The 20,796-nt window shown below is 38.8% G+C and overlaps 1 protein-coding gene across 1 annotated transcript in view; it reads left to right on the forward strand.

Annotated features, from left to right (window-relative positions):
- Positions 1-289: 289 nt before the first annotated feature.
- LOC127110626 (uncharacterized) overlaps positions 290-20,796 on the forward strand; it is a 28,797-nt gene continuing 8,290 nt past the window's right edge. Inside the window, exon 1 of the mRNA XM_051046155.1 lies at positions 290-976. Within this exon, the coding sequence (XP_050902112.1) occupies positions 290-976 (687 nt within the window). The remainder of the gene's footprint in view (positions 977-20,796) is intronic.

The raw sequence follows: 20,796 nt of genomic DNA on the forward strand, positions 1-20,796 counted from the left end.
TATGCTCGAAAAAACTTGTTGTGCTTTAGCTTGAGTTGCTCGTCCTCTCCGTCAATATATGCTCAATCATTCTACTCGGTTGATCTCCAAAATGGATTCGATCAAGTACATCTTTGAAAATCCTGCTTTAACTGGAAGAATTGCTCGTTGGCAGATATTGTTGTCAGAATACGATACTGAGTACCATACCCAGAAGGAAATAAAAGGAAGTATCTTGGCTGACAATTAAGCTCACCAGCCAATTGACGACTATCAATCCATTCAATTTGACTTCCCCGACGAGGATGTAATGTACTTGAAAGCAAAAGATTATGATGAATCGTTGCCAAGTGAAGGGCCAGATCCAGAATCCCGTTGGGGTTTGATATTTGATGGAGCTGTTAATTCTTATGGTAATGGAATTGGGGAAGTCATTGTCACTCTTCAAGTTTCTCATATTCCATTTACTGCAAGATTGACATTCACTTGTAGAAACAACGTGGCAGAATATGAAGTGTGCATTATGGGTCTGGAAGAGGCTATCGACTTGAGAATAAAAATTCTTGACGTATATGGAGATTCAGCTTTGGTGATTAATCATATCAAAGGAGAATGGGAAACCTGTCAGCCTGGCTTGATTCCTTACAAAGATTATGCGAGGAGGCTGTCAACATTCTTCAACCAAAGTGAATTTCATCATATACCTCGTGAGGAGAATCAGATAGAAGATGCTCTGGCAACTTTATCCCCCATGATTGTTATGAACCGGTGGAATGATGTGCCTACAATAAATGTTATGCGCCTCGACAGACCTGCTCATGTGTTCGCCGTAGAAGAGTTCATTGATGGCAAACCATGGTATCATGATATTAAATGCTTTATTCAAAGACAAGAGTACCCACCCGGGGCATCAAACAAAGATAAGAAGACTCTTATAAGGTTGGCTGGTACCTTCTTTCTGAATGAAGATGTGTTGTACAAAAGAAACTTTGACATGGTCTTGCTCAAATGCGTGGATAGACACGAAGCAGGCATGTTGATGACGGAAATTCATGAAGGATCATTTGGTACCCATGCCAATGGACACGCAATGGCTAAAAGGATGTTAAGGGCAGGTTACTATTGGCTAACAATGGAGTCTGACTGCTACAAATATGTGAAGAAGTGTCATAAATGTCATGTTTATGCTGATAAGATTCATGTGCCTCCAACTCTCCTTAACGTTATCTCCTCTCCTTGGTCTTTCTCTATGTGGGGAATTGACATGATTGGTATCATAGAACCTAAAGCTTCGAACGGGCATCACTTCATTCTAGTGGCCATTGATTACTTTACCAAGTGGGTCGAAGCTACATCATACGCCAATGTGACAAAGCAAGTGGTGGCCCGATTTATCAAGAGTCAACTAATTTGTCGTTATGGTGTTCCAAGTAAGATCATTAATGATAACGGATCAAACCTGAACAACAAGATGATGAAGGAAATGTGTGCAGAATTCAAGATCGAACACCATAACTCATCTCCTTACAGACCCAAGATGAATGGGGCCGTTGAACCTGCGAATAAGAATATAAAGAAGATCATCCAGAAAATGATTGTGACTTACAAGGACTGGAATGAGATGCTCCCTTTTGCTTTACATGGGTATCGTGCATCCGTCTGTACTTCAACTGGGGCAACCCCTTTCTCTCTTGTATATGGCATTGAAGTAGTGCTCCCCGTGGAAGTTAAGATCCCATCAATGAGAGTCTTGATAGAAGCAGATTTGTCTGAGGCTGAATGGTGTCAAAGTAGATTTGATCAGTTGAATTTAATTGAATAAAAGAGAATGAAGGCTTTATGCCATGGTCAATTGTATCAACAAAGGATGAAGAAAGCTTTTGATAAGAAGGCTTGACCGCGTGTGTTCAGAGAAGGCGACCTCGTTCTCAAGAAGATCTTGTCTTTCATTACTGATTCTAGGGGCAAGTGGACTCCTAATTATGAAGGATCATATGTTGTTAAGAGAGATTTCTCCAGTGGTGCTTTAATTCTTACAACTATGGATGATGAGGAGCTCCCTCATCCTGTGAATACTGATGTAATCAAGAAATACTTCACCCAAAATATATATATATATATATATATATATATATATATATATATATATATATATATATATATATATATATATATATATATATATAAAAGAACAACTCGCTAAGTTGAAAACCCGAAAGGGCAACTTATGCAAAAAGGAGCGTCTCGGTGGGTTGAAAACCCGAAAGGGAGGTCCAGGCAAAAGTTAGAGACATAAATAGAAAATGATTATCTTGATAGATTGACACCCTCAAGGGACAATCTAGACAAAAGTTAGGGATTATAGCAAGTAACTGCATCAGGCCAGACTTGATCAACTTAAAGCGACCTCGCCCATCAAAGTCTTCTCAATCAAATTACTCTCTCCAGAAACTCGAACACAATGGATTTCAAAGTTGATAGGGAGAATAGTGGCCATTTCATTTTAATGTAGCCTTTTCTTGTATTTACCATTTTTTTCATCTTTGTAAATAATCTATGGGGTCCCGTCATTTGCGGACTACCATTCCTTCAATAAAATTCGAGACTTTATCCATTTGTTTGCAAGTCTTATTTTACTTCCTTCTCGCAAAATGACATTTTACTTTTGATGAGAAAATTCTTGAAACAAAAGCTTAAAATATTATGTTCTATCTTTTAAGAAGTGTGTGTGTGTTTCTTTTAATTTATGAATACAATAAGGAATGTCAAGAGTAATCTCATAAAAGGTTGGATCCTAATGTGTGAAGCTCAATGCTTTCTTAAAATAATGCCATTATCCCCAATGGAATTGCAGTAGTGGATGATTCTTGCTTCTTTATGAGACCTTCCCTCCCCTTGGCACCATTATGTTGGTATCCCCAGAGAAGATTGGGCTTGGACGAAACTTTACTTCATTGACGACTTCTTGTTTTATCTCAAGTGAGGCTTCCATCCTGTTGAGATTAGCTGAGTGTTCATTTGTACTGAGATGTTTATTTCCTCTCCAGTTCGTCTACTATTGCCTGTTTTGTCAGCATAAACATGACACACATTCACGCATGCATATACATCATACGTAATTAAATTCATAGCTCATATTCATATTTCATCCCATGTGTTGCTTTACTTAACTTGGTTGCGTTTATCCCCCAAGTGATATATACTTCCTTTCTTCAGTAGAGCCATCGACCTTAAGCAGAAATTCTATACCCTTTCTAAATCCCCATTGAGTTTATTCCTCGTGGAAGATTTTGTTGTAGCTTTCCTTCCCATACTTGGATAGGATAAATCCTCAGTTTGAGATCATTCCTCACTAAGAAGACTTTGTTTGACTATTCCTCTCCACTGTATTCCTGGATTGAACCTGAAATCTAACAGGTCTGATTTTGAATCTCTCTAGGCTATAAAAACCTAGATTGATGGTACATTTATTTTGTACCTTCAAATACTTCGATCCCCCGTGAAGAAAACTTGTTTATGGTTTCTCATCAAAGACGATTTTTGTTCCCCAACAATGTTCTTGTAACACTTTCTTTGAAATCCCTACCTAACAACAAGTGGCAGTCTCTTTATTTGAGAAGCTTGTTTTGTTCCCGGATTTTTGTTTCGAATGAAAAATGGTAGTCTCTTTTTCGAGAAGTTTGTCCATTCCCCAGTGAAGTTAGACCACATATCAACTTCCTTATTCTTCCATCAAATGGTTATCTCTGCGAAAAATTCTTATCAGAGAAGTTGGTTGGAACTCTTTCACCCTTTTCAAGTGGAATACTTGATTAAAGAAAAAAGAAACCCATTCGTGGCATACAACCCGAATCGTGTGGGAATTTATTCGACAACAAGTGGGGGTCTCTTTATTTGAGAAGCTTGTTTCGTTTTAGATGACAAATGGAAGTCTTTTTTCGATAAGTTTGTCTATCCCCAGTGAGGTCCTTTCACCAAATGGTTATCTCTCTGAAAAATTCCTGTCAGAGAAGTTTGTTGGAGCTCTTTCACCCTTTTCAAGAGGAAGTCTTGATTAAAGAAGAAACTGAGACTCATTCGAAGCATACAACCCGAATAGTTTGTTGAAGTTTATTTGTCCTTTTCAAGTGAAATACTCGATTAAAGAAGAAATGGAAACCCATTTTGTGGATTACAATCCGAATCATGGTTGAAATTTATTATCCAACGACAGATGGAAGTCTCTTCTCCGAGAAGATTGTCCATTCCCCAGTTGAAGTTTATCAAAATATGAATTACTCTTCCGTCAAATGGCTATCTCTCCGGATGAATCCCGTTAGAGAAGTTTGTCGAAATTATCACTTTTACTTCTCTAGAGTGAAGTTAAAAACAACTAATGGCAATTTCCCTAGTAAGCCTGTTTTCAAAAATCATCCTCATTCAAATGGCTATCTCTCCGGAAAATTCCCGCTAGAGAAGTTTGACGAGATTCCATTCAGATGTTGTTATTTTATCTTTATTGGAGAAATTTGTTTTAAAGGTCCCTGTGGTGTCATTGGTTCCCATCTCCCATTTAATGATCACACTTTTCTCAAATGAAAGTCTATTAAAGAAGAAACTGGATCCTTTTTCACATATTGGAAGTTGGTTCTCATTCAATTATCAGAACTTACATTCTCGTGCACCGGTGGAGTGTTAATTTTACCCCTAGTAATTTTAACACTTTCCCTAGTTTGGTAGCCTTTGGTGTTATTCCCTGGTGTTAGTCCCTCTTCTCTGCTTGGTTTCTCCAGCAGTAGTTTGTCTTCTGTGGCATCATAACCCATGGAATTCAGAGTCTTGCATTCGCATCATATCATAAGCATCATTTTGGTATCTTAGGATAAAATATTTTGTATTTTAATATTTAAGTCCCTCCAATCTCGTCGAGACGAAGATTTCAATCTTCATATCTCCGGATGGAGGAAACTTAAATAGGGGCAGCTGTAATAACCTAATTTTCACCCATAAGATCCCTTATCATTTGTATCATTTTCATAACATCAAGGTTATCAAATACTTTTGTGTATGTCCTTATGCTTTTCTAACCCACAAAAATACACAAATATATATATATATATATATATATATATATATATATATATATATATATATATATATATATATATATATATATATATATATATATATATATATATATATATATATATCTTGCTTTGCTTTGTTTGCAAGTTAGGGTTTTGGCATCAAGAAGTACAAGGGATGGATCAATCAAGGCTTAATGGGATCATAAATTTATCAAGGTAACCAAGAGTCTCCCTCCATCAACAATCAAAGTTTGTACTCACCTCAATTCAAGTTCATCAAGCCATAATTCATTTGACACTCAAAATTAGGGTTTTGTTCAAAGTCAGCTTAATGTTGGCTCTTTGACCAAAGCATGATTTTATGGCTTGAGAAATGATCCAAGGTATTCAAATGTGAACTCATAACCCACTCATACAATTCAGAGGGCTCAAGAGGTTAGGTTCATAAGCAGATGAAAGTTTGAAGACAATTGATGAAAAAGTCAACAGATGCTTAAAGTCAAAGTTTGACTTTTAAGATTTTTGGTCAACTATGGACTTTTCAAGTCAAGTATTATGAAAATATGATCATTAAAGTCATTAGATCAAGTTTAGTCAAGAAAATCAAGGTTACTTGCAAAAAGGGTAAAGATGGAGAATTTGAAATTCTTACTATGTCCCTAAAAACATGTCCAAGTACCCAACTCTTCAAGGCCATAACTTATGATCCAAGCCACCATTTTCTTTGCTCTAACAATCATATTAAATACCTTGCTTCATACTTCAACTTTGTCCTAGGTGATAAAACCTCAGAAAATACACGAATAAGGAGATATGGGGTCATGAAGTGGATGATTCATTTGTTTGTCAAGTGGTAAAACACTTAGTGAAATTTTCAGCATGCTGACCTAGTCAAGTGACCAACTTTATGCCAATGTTTCACCAAGATCCCGATTGATTCAAGCAAAGTTATCAACATGAAAGTTGTAGATCATGATTCCATCTTTCCAAAATGTCTGAGATCAAGATATTACCATGCTCGAGCTAAGAGAATCAAATTTGGGAAGACAACCTCATGTAATGGTTCATAAGTCAAATTCCAAGCCAAAGTACACTACAAATCCAAACAAATCCACAAGTACAGGTACTTCTTGCTTATAAATCTCACTCTAATCAGAAGATCATACACACTTTTGAGCCATTCTCCAAGCAACCAAGCCATTACACAAAGAATCATTCCATTTTTGGCATAAAGGTTACACTTCCATTTGTGTAAAATAGCTTTAACCCAACATTAAGTATCATTGATCTCCCAAATGACTTTGGCTCTGATACATACCAACTCTAAACATCAAGTCTACTCCTACACTTCAGACAAAGCTCAATAAAACACTCCAAGCCCCCCGTGCTTTTGTCGTGCTTCCCAGTTGGTGTTTTGTGCAAGAACCAACCAAGCAAGCAAACCAGTATAAGCCATGATTATTTTATGATATTTGAGGCTTATTGAACCCTCAAGGATACCTATAAATAGAGGACAGAGCCTCATCTATCCACACACCAAGATTTCTAAGAAAAACTCCATTCTTGAGAGCTTTTTAACCTTAACCTCCATTCTCTCATTTGGCTCGTGCATTCTGCAAACCAAAGGCTCCAATCATCTTCTGGAAACTCATAAGCATTAGGAGAGGCATCAAACAGTTGCTGGAAGTAGTGTTGAAGAGGCATTGGACCTTGATCCAATAGGTATATTCTTGCACTTTAAAACTCATCATACATACGTCATTTCATTTTGATTTCTGAAGCAAATATGTAGCATTTATTGTGTTAAGAAGGATCATTAGCTTACATGTTGGAATTTTGGTATCATATATGAGATGTCGAAGGTAATGTCACGACACTAATATCTGAGTTACACAAACAGAAGAAATATATAAAATGGTAATGCAAAAGACACAAGCAATTATTAACCTAGTTCGGTGCAACTCACCTACGTCTAGGGGCTACCAAGCCAGGAAGGAAATCCACTAAAATAGAATCAGTTCAAAGACTCTCCGTACACTTCAACAAGTTACAGTCTTTCTCACCTAATCTCTACCCGTTCAATTTCTACCTAAGCACTCTTAGATATGAGAACCCACTCACTTCCCTACAATCACACTTGTGATCTTAAACAACAATCCCTTAAGAAAAGAAAACACTTTTCAATAACACACTCTTGATTTTACTTCATAGTTTCAATCAAGAAGACACACACTTGATCTTGCTTCACAGCTTTGATCAAGTAGACACAAACTTGATCTTGCTTCACAGCTTTGATCAAGTAGACACACACTCTTGCTTAACAGCTTTAGAGTGACAAATTACAACCACAAATCAGTCCAATTCAATCATCAAAAGATGACTTGGATGGCTTACAAGTCTCACGACTAAACAGACACAAACCCTAGCTCTCTCTCTATATTTCGCTCAGTATTGGTTGTGTTGTAAAACAGGTTTTCTAAGTCCCTTTTTATAGAAGCTTTCAGCTGGGCTTGGACATCTTGAAAACCCTAAATCTATTTTCCAATTAAATCTTTTCATAACAGCTGTTTAGATCTCCTTGGAAAATAAGTAAATCAGGTTGTAATCCATGATTGAATTCGCCAGCTAATCAGATCTTCAATCATACATAGATTGCCATTAATTGTGCAATCACAAAACACCAGACATTCATACTGAATATTCTGTGTATAGGACGTCATGACATCGGGTCTGACATCTTGGACAAATCCTACATAATTCCATAATTCCTTTTATAACTTCCAGCAGGTACACAAACATCAGATGACATGACATTGAGTATGACATCCTGATACAATCCTGTATAATTATGTTTTTCCATTTTAACTCCAGCAGGAACACCCATATCAGATGCCATGTCCTTGTGTATGACATTCTGAAACAATCCTGCATGATTATGTTTCTTAAGCTCTAGCAAGTACATATGATATCTCATGTTAAGACATCACACATAACATCTTGTGAACACTCTTTGTTTTACCAAAATTGCTGCCAACACTTAGAATCAACAAACTCCCCCTTTGGCAAATTTTGGATAAAACATATATTTGTCCTTTTTGTTCACAAGAAAACTATCAGCAGTTAAATAACAGTTTAAACAGCAGTAGAAGCAAACATAATTACTAGATATAGCTACTAGTAGTACACACATGCACAAGGGTACTTCTCCTCCCCCTAAATTTGTGCAACAGAAACAGAATTACTAGTTATGGATGCAACTAGTAAGACACACAAATGTACAAGGGTACTCCTTCTCCCCCTAAATCTGTGCATACATCAAACAACCTCCATGAACATAACAACACCTGTAACAGTCAGAACAACATTCTGACATCTGCTTCAACATCAACACCTGTGCACCATATCATACATCCCCTTTGACATCTGTAAACAGAACAACATTCTATTTTAACACCTGTGCACTTTCAAAAATAGTTGTCCTTCAGTTCAGCTACATACATCTCACTACTCCACAACTGCTTCCACATCAACACTTCTCCCCTTTTTTAGTCAAAATTGACCAAAGGTGACCAATTAGACAAAATAAATGTCAATTAGTCTATTAGAGAATGTCAGATCAGATGTTATAACATTAAACATGTTAAAACATAATAGTTAGGTAGTACAAACCATCATCATTCACAACTGTGATAGCTGGGATAATGAACAAATCCAAGGAACTCATCAAGAGCCCAAAATATTACAAACAAGCATCAATGAGGACTGCCACAAATTACACATTTTCCCAAAAAAAACAAAAAAACTTCAACATCCAAACAGCAGCACCAGAACAGCTTCCAAAACAACAGTCACAACAACACACCTCACAGAATTTTCAATCTTCAACACAAAAGGGGGGAAACCATCAATTAGAGGAAGAAGTATCACCTTCCCCTTCAGAGCCTTCAGAGCTTTCAGAGCTGCCATTGGATTGGGCTTTTGACCTCTCTCTTGATGTATTTGCATCTGAATCCTTACCAGCCTTCTCCATTTCCTCCTTTTCCAGGCTACAAATAAGAACCTCCAAAGCTTCTTTTCTTGCCTTGGCCACCCTTATACCATTATCCAATTCCTTGCAGGTATCTTTTAGTTGATCAATTAAGCTCCCTTGAGATGCAGGCTCCCTTCTGGAAGATGTCATGACAACATCATTTACATGACTTCCCTCAAACAGCTTATAATGAATGGATAGTGGGGGCTTTCTTCTGCTTGGAATGTCATTTGTATTGAGTATGCCTGGTTGTTGACTCAAGATAATACCACAAATAATGGATGGGAAGGCAATGGGCAACTTCACAGCATTTGTGGAGGCATGTCTGATGGTTTGATCAAATATAAACTTTCCAAAGTCATAGTTTATCTTGGTTCCAATTGCATGAATGATTCTTCCAAGACTAATGGAGATGGTAGAGATATGATTAGTAGGCACCCAGTTGGCTGAACCAATCTTGTGTAAGATGGCATATTTGACAGTGAGCTTGCTAGCTGATAGGTGATTCCTACTAGGCCATTCCTTAACTTGGCCAGCTGTAATAATCCTACAGACCTCATTGTCTGTAGTCTCTAGGTCCACTCCTCCATCAGTTCCTCTTCCTAGGAACTTGTTGATAATGCTTGGTGAGAATTTCACACATTTTCCCCTTACAAACACCTTGCAGAACTCCCTGCTGCTCTTTTCATAGATATCCTCAGGGATATTCACAATAAACTCTTTTACCAACCCCTCATAACATTGGGGTAGAGCAACCACAGTCTTCATTACTCCAGCATTTTTGATTAAATTAATTACTTCTTTTACCTCTACAACCTCTTTTTCAAGCTCTCTTTCAACAGCTATCCTCCTCTGAATGACAAATTTCCATTTTGTAGCACCATCTTCTAAATGAAAGGAGATATTGTCTAAGTGCACAGCAACAACTTTTCCAGGAGACTTCTTAACAACCTGCCTTTTTGCAGGGGAGATGTCTGGGACATCGTCTTCGACATCGTCATCAGAGTCAGAACTGTCTCTTTCTTTCCTTTTCCTAACCTCAACTTTACTCCAAGATTTTGAGGGTCCTACACCAGCAACCTTTTTCACTCTTCTTGTTGTTCTCATTTTAGCCACACTTTTCCCTTTTCTAGTCCTCAGTTTCTCAGCTACACTAGGTTTTACAAGATGGACCAAAGAATCATCCTCTTCTTCAGAGCTTTCTTCCTCTAGGTCAATAATATTCTCCTGAGACATATTTGCTGGTTTCTTGCTAGGTAGGGTTTTACCTAGAGAACACAGCCCCTCAGCAGCCACTTCCTTTTTTGATCTAGATGAGTCATCATCTTTCTCAGCTTGGGGTTCCTCCTCAGGAGAGGGGTCCCTTCTGGACAGAGGGGTAGAAACCCCTTTTACTTCATGCCCTTCACTTAGAATCCTAGTAACTAGATTCCTAATGGCACGATCAGCATAATGCATGTCATTTAGAAGAGGGGATTTATCAGGGATATTTCCTTGCTTGTTTCCAGCCATGGAAGAGGGACCTGGGGTGTCACCTAGTGTAGCGGGGTATTCGTTACCATTAGAGATATTGACTAAATCCAAGGTAAACCATACAAGTCGAGTCGCCACCGCACTTCTATTTATTCAAAGGAGTGGTTAGAAAGCGAACAAAAACCTAAAAGTTTTATCGAATCAAAAACTAGTAAAAATGTCAGAGATCTGGGTAAGGGGGTTGGTTATGCAATGGGAAGGTTTTAAGCACCCAAAACATCCTAGGTACTCCTAGGGAGCCCTTTTCATAAGTGTTGTTCTAGTCTAAAGGGTGTAGGTATATCTAAAGTACTATTTACTAAAAGGAAGGTTAAAAGAAAATGACTCGCAAGGATGTTGCATTCACTACCAACGCATCTCATCTGAGTATGAGAATCAGAGTCTTCGTAGCTCGGCTACCTATGGGTTAAAGGTAAGTGTGCTCGGTAAGACGTCGCATCTTATGCCTACGTATCTCATCTGGAATGAGAATCAGAGCAAAACGTAGTTCGGCTAGCTAGGGGAACAAGGGTTTCGATTGCAACTAGGGCAAGGGAAAGGGACGGTCTCGATCGCAACGAGGGCGAGAGAAAAGAATCGCAGCAAGGGCGAAAGCAAGCAAGGATTAGTTGTTAGTCGTCAGTCAAACTCGGCAAGACATCGCGTCTCGTGCCTACGTATCTCATCTGAACATGAGAATCAGAGTTGTCGTAGTTCGACTAACTAGGGGTTAAGGATTTCCATCTGAACATGGACTTACAAAAGAGGACACCAGCTGTGTCAAAGGAGGGTGGGCAGTGTGTTCAACGTCCTAGCAGTAGGTGTCGCAGCTCGCTGGATCGAGTCTTAGGCAGTTACCTCTTTGCAATGGAACGAATTGACATGCCACAAGATCGGAGACGCACGGAAGGTCTAAAAGTGGGGAATCTCTACTCTAGAGTTGTCATGCAATATGGACCTATGTGTTAGGATTTACAAAGGGGAACATCTACCTAATGTTAGCATGCAAAGAATAGGGGAATTCTACCTATGTTATCATACAAAGGGTTCTACCTAATGGGTGCTACCTAAACGGAACAAGAGTCGAAGGATGGAGTGCGAAGAGGAGTTACGGATAAGGGTAGATGGAGATGCCGGAGGCAATCGACTTACAGGTAGATGGCGATGCCTGAGGCAATCGACTTACAAGAGGATGGATGAATGTGTGTTGGTTCTGTTAAGTTTTTAAAATGATTACTTGACGTTGGATCGAGCTTTTGATCTTATTTTGAAATGGTTATCGGATGTTTGTTTTAATTCTTGTATTAACAGGTGGCTAAAGAAATAAAGAAATAAATATTATACACTTTATGGGAGAGGGGTACATTTGTTATGAATGGGGATTGTTCATGGCAAACAAACAATAAGAATATATGCCTCATACATTATACAAGTAGGCAACAGTTATCAATCATATCGGATAAATAAACAATATATAATCAAACCAAAGAATCAAATAATGGAGAATTTAAACAATTTATGGGAGTATGAGCATGTTAAGTAATCAAGCAATAGAAAGCATGAATGAGAGAAACAAGTATAAAACATAACAGATGAATCAAACAGATGAAAATATGCACACGAAGGGTCCACTGAATAATTTAATTAGGAAATGAGGTAAGGACCAAATAAAATCAAGGTTAAAGGCCTCTAATACATGGCATATGAGATGAACAAGGGAGGATCAAAAGATCTCTTCAATTTCCATAAGCAATCTCTAAGTCAAACATCGATCATAAAGAAGTCAACTGAAAATTCAAGTCAAATTAAAAAATAACAAATAAATAGTAAATTAATCAAGAAAATTATGAAAAATTAAACTAAATAAGGTAGGGTCAGGACATCATCATCCCCCAAAAAGATTTTTAAAATAATGAAAATTGGCACGTGAATTAATTAAAACAAAACATAGGTCAAACCAAAAGTTAATTAATAAGACTAGGTTAGAAATAAATCAATAATAAATAGTAAATTAATCAAGAAAATTATGAAAAATTAAACTAAATAAGGTGGGGTCAGGACATCATCATCCCCCAAAAAGATTTTAAAAATAATGAAAATTGGCACGTGAATTAATTAAAACAAAACATAGGTCAAACCAAAAGTCAATTAATAAGACTAGGTTAGAAATAAATCAAGAATAAATAGTAAATTAATCAAGAAAATTATGAAAAATTAAACTAAATAAAGTGAGGTCAGTACATCATCATCCCCCAAAAATCTTTTAAAAATAAAGTAAATTGGTACGTGAATTAATTAAAATAAAACAGAAGTCAAATTAAAAGTCAACCAACCAAACTAGGTAAAAAATAAATCCAAAATAAATTGAAAATGCGAAATAAAATTCCAAGAAAAGGTCAGGTTTACCATGAGACAGTGGTCAACATTCATCCCAAAAATCAAATGCTAACAACAATTTTAAGTCATAAAAATAAAATCAATAAAAAAATGTGTGTTAAAATGGACCATTTAGAATAAATAATTAAAATAAAATATTAATATTAAAAAAATACGAAAATAAAAATTATATAAAATTAAATAAAACGTTAAGAAAAGTGAAAAATATTTTTGGGTAATTTTATGGACGAAGAAAATATTTTAAATAAGAAAAAGAAATACGAAAATGGAAGGATTAATGGTGATGAACATGGTAAGCAAGCGTAGATATATCAAAACATGGCCATGGAAGAGATGATTACCTAATGGAAAATAGAAGTGGAATGGAATCTGATATGTGATGAAGCTTTTCCTCCTTGCCACGAAATTCCAAAATGCCCCTTCAGGGTTAGGGTTTCAGCTTCTTAAATAGGGTGGATTAGGTGTTCTCATGGGCTTTTTAATAAGTGATTTATCCATAAGAATAAAAGTGTGAAGTGAGGTGTAAAATGTTGTTATTTTGGGCCAAACTTAAGTGAATGGGTGTCCAATTCATGGCCAAAAGAGGTAAAAAAAACGTGACTGGTATGCTTAGAAAATTTGATTGGGTCAGCCGGGCCCAAAATTTGCCTAGAAAATCAAGTCATGGTGCCCACTTTAAATGAGTGTATCTCTCAAACCATGGATCTGAATGAGATGATTCCAAAAGGATGTGAAAGAGGACATGGTAAGGTACAATTTTTGTGAATAAAGTATTTTCAAATAATTCCTTGAAGTGCAAGAAAACTGGCCAAGAAGTCTTGACAAATTTTGAAGATTTTGGACTTAGAAATTTTTCTAAGTATCCTAAAAAAATGTCTCACTTTGACTAAGCATAACTTTCTCAATTTTAATCCAAATGGAGAAAACTTTATATCTCTAGAAAGCTTGGAACAAGAGGAACAACTTTCATGTTGGAGAAATTTTCAAATGGAGCTCTTATCTTGATGCGAAATGGGCTTAAAGTGAGTGCAACGATCATGAAAACTTGCCCTAAATGGAAAGTCAACCATTTCCAAATTAAGTAACTTTCCCAATTCCTGATTAAATGATGAATCCATGATCCAACCTTGATCAAATTTCACATGTAGGCTCCCTTAGGTATAGATTTTGAGATTCCACTCTCAAAATGTCAGGAGTTGACTTTTCTGGCCCCACAGTTGACGTTTCCCAAACTATCTGATTCCCGATTCCATTGATCAATTGAAGCACTTCTAGCTCAAATAAAGAGCTAATTTTTTGTATGTAGACCCTTGTGGACATATGGAGGACCATGGAAAAGAGTTTCACCCCAAATAATCAGAAATAAACTGATTTTATACCAAACCCTAGTTTTAGGGCAAAATGATCAGGAACTGATTGCACTGATTGCCAATGGATCTTTCTGAGATAATTGTGAATCTTCCTAGGCCAAGATGCCTCTCTAATCATGACATGGATAAGCTCCTCTACTTCCAACCAAACATTGTCTGTTGCAGGTAGCCATGAAACCCTAATTCCTGATTAAATCCAGATGAACACTCTGATAGCTTTGAATCCTTCACTGATGAACTGAGGACCATAATAAGATACTTGGACCCCCCTGAGACCCTTGAGACTTGTATACTTATAAAATGAAGTCCAATTCTCAATCTTGCTTTGTGTGGGCTCCTTCTGTTAAGGAGTAATCGATCAAAACCTGATCTTCATGTCACTAATGCAGTATGCAATGAGCATGACCTAATATGATGCTAATGAAGTGTAAAATATAATCCCATGCTTCCAGGAAAAATGAAGGGTAAATTTTGGGGTATTAAAGTTGCCCCTATTCAATCAACTAGAGAACCGAAAGGAATATAGCAACGACTTTCGCACTTTCGAGGTATCAAGTGATTGAATACGATAAAAGCCCGAAAATTTACACTGAAGTGAAAAAATGAAGTAACAATGCCTGTCAGAATCGGCCAAGAGGTGGTCTTGAAAAAGAATCCATCTGGTACGGTGAGAGTCGGTCTGAACACCGAAACAAGGAATGTTAGCCTGAATACCAAAATAAATGGTAACACAGAAATAACCATGGCCTGAATTCCGCTCATCAATATGAATACTGGAAATGACTTCGATTTGAGCATCGGACGATACTTGATTATCAAACATCGATCTGAACACCGGGAAACTGGCCTGAATGCAACTTCGATCTGAATACCGGAAAACTAGCCTGAATGCCACAAGTTGCATCAACCTGAATGTCGGAAACTTCTTCGATATGAACATCGGAAAACTGGCCTGAATGCCACTTCGGTCTGAATACCGGAAACTTGGCCTGAATGCCACAAGTTGCGTCGACCTGAACGTCGGAAACTTCTTCGATCTGAACATCGGAAAACTGGCCTGAATGCCACTTCGGTCTGAATACCGGAAACTTGGCCTGAATGCCACAAGTTGCGTCGACCTGAACGTCGGAAACTTCTTCGATCTGAACATCGGAAAACTGGCCTGAATACCGCTTCGGTCTGAATACCGGAAACTTTCATGCCTGTCAGCATCGGCAGAAATAGGGAAAATGATAATTGAGGCGGCGCGTGGGTCAACGACCCCTGCTGGGAATAATAAAGATAAGTCATGAACAATCTTCAGTCTGAGTACTGGAAACAACTTCTGGCTTATCACTTGGGATACCGAGAACGCCTTATGCTTTACATGCGTATGTTTGAATTTTTCAATGGCGTAATGCTCCATGAAAATGGAAATGCTACGCAATTTCGGAGGATGCAATGCAATATGATTCTACATGCAGGGATGCGAAATGCTTGATTAGAGAGAACGCCAAGCTGAGGCAAGGAATTCTGCTGGGGAAATGATCACCATCTTCTGGACCCTGGCAAGGCTGTTGGAGATGCATAGCACAAAGAACTCTGTGGGGAAATGACCCGTCACATGGTGTTCTGGAAAATAACAAAATACCGAGGCTCTGACTCGGGAGAGAATGGCACTGAAAACTTGCTGCTGAGGAAAGCGACAATGGTTCTGGCAACCATAATCTGCGAGAGAGACGACTCAGCAGGGGAAGCAAACACCGATACGGTACCGAGATTTTGCTTCAAGGAAAGAGACCATGGGTCTAGCGTCGAGATCATCGATCTGGCATCGAACTCTGAGGAGCATCCGCTTCTACTGGGAAGATACAGTCTGACACTATCAACTCCGCTGGGGATATACAGTCTGACACTATCAACTTCGCTGGGGATATACAGTCTGACATTGTCGACTCTACTGCTGAAACAAATGCTTGGGGAAGTACATCAGTGAGAGCCTGCTGGGGATTGAAGAATCCAACGCTCGGACCAGCTCTGCAGGGATAAGATACCAAATTCTAACTGTTGAGGAAAAACATTCGCGATCATTTGATGGGGACCTTAAGGAAATGCCCCGAATGTACCTGTTCTGAATAGACGATCCAAAGAACTTAAAATTTACAACAATTTTCAATGTTTATTAAGCATGTACCTGTAAAGCTCTTATGTTTCATGATGCAATGTTTATCAAAAATTCAAACGTCATTTTTGCAAACAAAACAGTAAAATGAAAATGAATACAGAGATGTACTGAGTAACATGATTTTATTGATTGAGTGGCCTCTGAATAGGTATTTACATCAGGAAGCAATCCCTGGAAAGAGGTAATTGCACAACAGATAAAAACAGAAATTAATCTAATGGCAATGTGAAATGGATTTCTATCGGGTTCCAATTCTGCTATGACTCGCTCGTCTTCAAGATCCTCCAGATGATCAGCTTTCTGAAAAAAGTGATTGGACCGTTTCTTATCCTTCGAAAGTTTCCAGTTATCGACACGAGATGAGATTCAGAACTACTCAGAACGCAGTCATTCGCTCAATCCCTAACTTTTGTCTGGATCGCCCTTTCGGGTTTTCAATCCACCGGGATACCCATTTTTTCCTAAGTTGCCCTTCCAGGTTTTCAACTTACCGGGTGTACAATATTTTCATTTTTAATCCCTAACTTTTGCCTGAACCTTTTTCATTTTCTTGGTTCGCCGGGATGCCCATTTTTTGCCTGGACTATTCTTTTTATTGTCCAGCGGCTCTATTTTATGCGAAGTATTTTTTAACTGCGTCTGAGTTCACAGGGGAAGTGAAGTTTTCACCATCCATAGTTGCAAGCATTAAGGCTCCACCATCAAAAACCTTGGTGACAATATACGGTCCATCATAGTTAGGAGTCCACTTGCCCCTGTGATCTGTCTGAGGAGGAAGGATCCTTTTCAACACCAAATCTCCGACTTGGAAGCATCGAGGACGCACTTTCTGATCAAAGGCTCTCTTCATCCGACTCTGATACAATTGCCCATGACAAATGGATGCCATTCACTTCTCTTCGATAAGACTCAACTCATTGAACCTGGTCTGAATCCATTCAGCTTCGTCTAACTTGACATCCAACATGACTCTTAGAGAAGGAATCTCCACTTCAACAGGTAGGACTGCTTCCATACCATACACAAGGGAATAAGGGGTTGCCCCGGTCGATGTACGTACTGAAGTACGGTACCCATGCAAGGCGAAGGGTAGCATCTCATGCCAATCTATGTACGTAACGACCATCTTCTGCACAATCTTCTTTATGTTCTTATTTGCTGCCTCAATAACACCGTTCATCTTAGGACGATAAGGGGAAGAGTTATGATGTTGAATGTTGAAGTTCTTGCACAACTCTTTCATCATTTTGTTATTGAGATTAGAACCATTATCAATAATGATTCTTTCGGCAATCCCATAACGACAAATGATTTCTTTCTTGATGAATCGGGCAACCACATGTCTGGTGACCTTCACAAATGACGCTGCTTCGACCCACTTGGTGAAATAGTCGATGGCAACAAGGATGAAGCGATGCCCATTGGAAGCAGTCGGCTCAATCTTTCCAATCATATCAATGCCCCACATAGCAAACGGCCACGGCGAAGATATCACATTCAGAGGATTTGGCGGAACATGCACCTTATTAGCATAAATTTGGCATTTATGACACTTCCGAGCATATTTGAAACAATCAGATTCCATGGTCATCCAGTAATAACCCGCTCTCAACAATTTCTTAGCCATTGCATGTCCGCCGGCATGAGTACCAAAGGAGCCTTCGTGAACTTCCTGCATTAACATGTATGCTTCGTGTCTATCCACGCATCTGAGCAAAACCATGTCAAAGTTCCTCTTATACAACACATCGTCTTTGTTCAAGAAGAAACTGCCTGCCAATCTTCTCAAAGTCTTTCCATCATTGTTGGATGCCCCTGCAGGGTACTATTGATTCTTCAGAAAGCACTTGATGTTGTGGTACCAGGGCTTGTCATCAACTACCAGCTCAGCAGCAAACACATACGCGGCCCTATCAAGGCGCATAACATCGATCCTGGGAGCATAGTTCCACCGAATCACCTTGATCATGGAGGACAGAGTAGCAAGAGCATCTGCCATCTGGTTCTCATCACGAGGTATATGATACAGCCTTATTGTTGTGAAGAAAGTCAACAGTCTTCTCGTGTAGTCTCTGTAGGGGACCAGATTAGGCTGGAGAGTATTCCAATCACCATTCACTTGATTGATCACTAGAGTTGAATCTCCGAAGATGTCCAGAGTCTTGATTCTCAAATCAATGGCTTGCTCGATACCCAAGATACAGGCTTCATACTCAGCTTTATTATTGGTGCACTCAAAAGTCAGACGAGCGGTGAAAGGCATGTGGGCACCTTTCGGAGTGGTAATGACATCACCAATTCCACTTCCTTTGGCATTGATGGCCCTATCAAACATTAAAGTCCACTTTTCATCTGGATCAGGTCCCTCCTCAACAACTGGCTCTTCACAGTCTTTCATCTTGAGGAACATGATGTCTTCATCCAGAAAATCAAACTTCATCGGCTCATAATCATCAATCGGCTGCAGAGCAAGATAGTCTGACAAAATACTCCCTTTGATGGCTTTCTGGGATGTATACTGGATGTCGTACTCTGTCAGTACCATTTGCCAACGAGCAACCCTTCCCGTGAGAGCTGGCTTCTCAAATATATACTTGACTGGATCCATTTTGGAGATCAGTAAGGTCGTGTGAGTCAGCATGTATTGTCTCAATCGCTTAGCAGCCCATGCGAGTGCATAACATGTCTTTTCAAGCATTGAGTATCTCGACTCACAATCTGTGAATTTTTTACTCAGGTAGTAGATGGCATGCTCTTTCCTACCTGTCTCGTCGTGTTTCCCGAGAACACAACCCATGGAATTATCAAGTACTGTCAAATACATAATCAGCGGTCTCCCTGGGACTGGAGGCATAAGGATTGGAGGATTCTGCAAATACTCTTTTATCTTCTCGAAAGCCCTTTGGCAATCATCATTCCACCTGATGGCCTGATCTTTTCTCAATAATTTGAATATTGGCTCACACGTGGCTGTTAGGTGAGAGATGAACCTTGCAATGTAGTTCAACCTTCCTAAGAAACCACAGACTTGTTTTTCTGTTCTTGGCTCAGGCATTTCTTGTATCGCTTTCACTTTGGCCGGATCCACCTCAATCCCTTTTTCACTAACAATAAAACCCAGCAGTTTTCCAGATCTCACCCCGAAAGTACACTTGTTCGGATTAAGCCTTAGCTTGAATTTCCTCAAACGCTCAAATAGTTTCTGCAAATTCACCAGATGTTCTTCTTCCATCTGAGATTTGGCAATCATATCATCAACATAAACCTAGATTTCATGATGAATCATATCATGGAAAAGAGTTACCATAGCTCGTTGATATGTTGCCCCAACATTTTTCAAACTAAACGGCATCACCTTGTAGCAGAAGGTGCCCCATAGGGTTATGAAAGTTGTCTTCTCCATGTCTTCTGGTGCCATCTTAATTTGATTATAGCCAGAAAAGCCATCCATGAAGGAGAATACCGAGAACTGAGCCGTGTTATCCACTAAAACATCGATGTGAGGTAATGGGAAATCATCTTTAGGACTAGCTCTGTTCAGATCCTAGTAGTCGACACACATCCGTACCTTTCCATCCTTCTTAGGTACTGGAATGATATTTGCAACCCATGGCGGATAATTTGTAACTGCTAGGAACCCTGCGTCCAACTGTTTTTGCACTTCTTCCTTTATCTTGACAGCCATCTCTGGTCTTGTTCTTCTGAGCTTCTGCTTGACCGGAGGACAATCCTCTTTGAGAGGCAAACGGTGTACCACAATGTCTGTGTCAAGCCTTGGCATGTCCTGATAAGACCAAGCGAATATGTCAACATACTCTTGCAGCAATTCAATCAGCCCCTTCTTCACATTATCTTCCAAAGCAACCCCTATCTTGATCTCTCTCTGATAACATGAAACTATATCACATTTTTAGACTTGATTTAATTAAATTATATCGTTATTTGATTCAATTTATTTTATATTATTCGATATTACTCGGTATTTTCTTATTATTTATTTCAGATATCATTATTTAAAGCACGTGTGAAAAAGAAAGAAAAGGGGTGCAAAAAGAAGATTTTCTAGGAAAAGCAGCAAGCTGAAGCACCAAAGCCCAGCCCACGTTTGGAACAAAGGAAATGGCTGTCACGACCGCCACACTCACGTGCCGAGCGTCACGCCCCAAAACCTTGTGTTACGACCGTAACACATAGTGTGACGGACGTCACACATTTCACCCTATATTTTAGGCTTAACGTGCGTAACAGAGTGGACAGTTTTCCCCTAAATTTCCTCCT

The sequence above is a fragment of the Lathyrus oleraceus genome, chromosome 1, assembly GCF_024323335.1.
Source record: "Lathyrus oleraceus cultivar Zhongwan6 chromosome 1, CAAS_Psat_ZW6_1.0, whole genome shotgun sequence".
In the NCBI taxonomy this organism is placed as follows: Eukaryota; Viridiplantae; Streptophyta; class Magnoliopsida; order Fabales; family Fabaceae; genus Lathyrus; species Lathyrus oleraceus.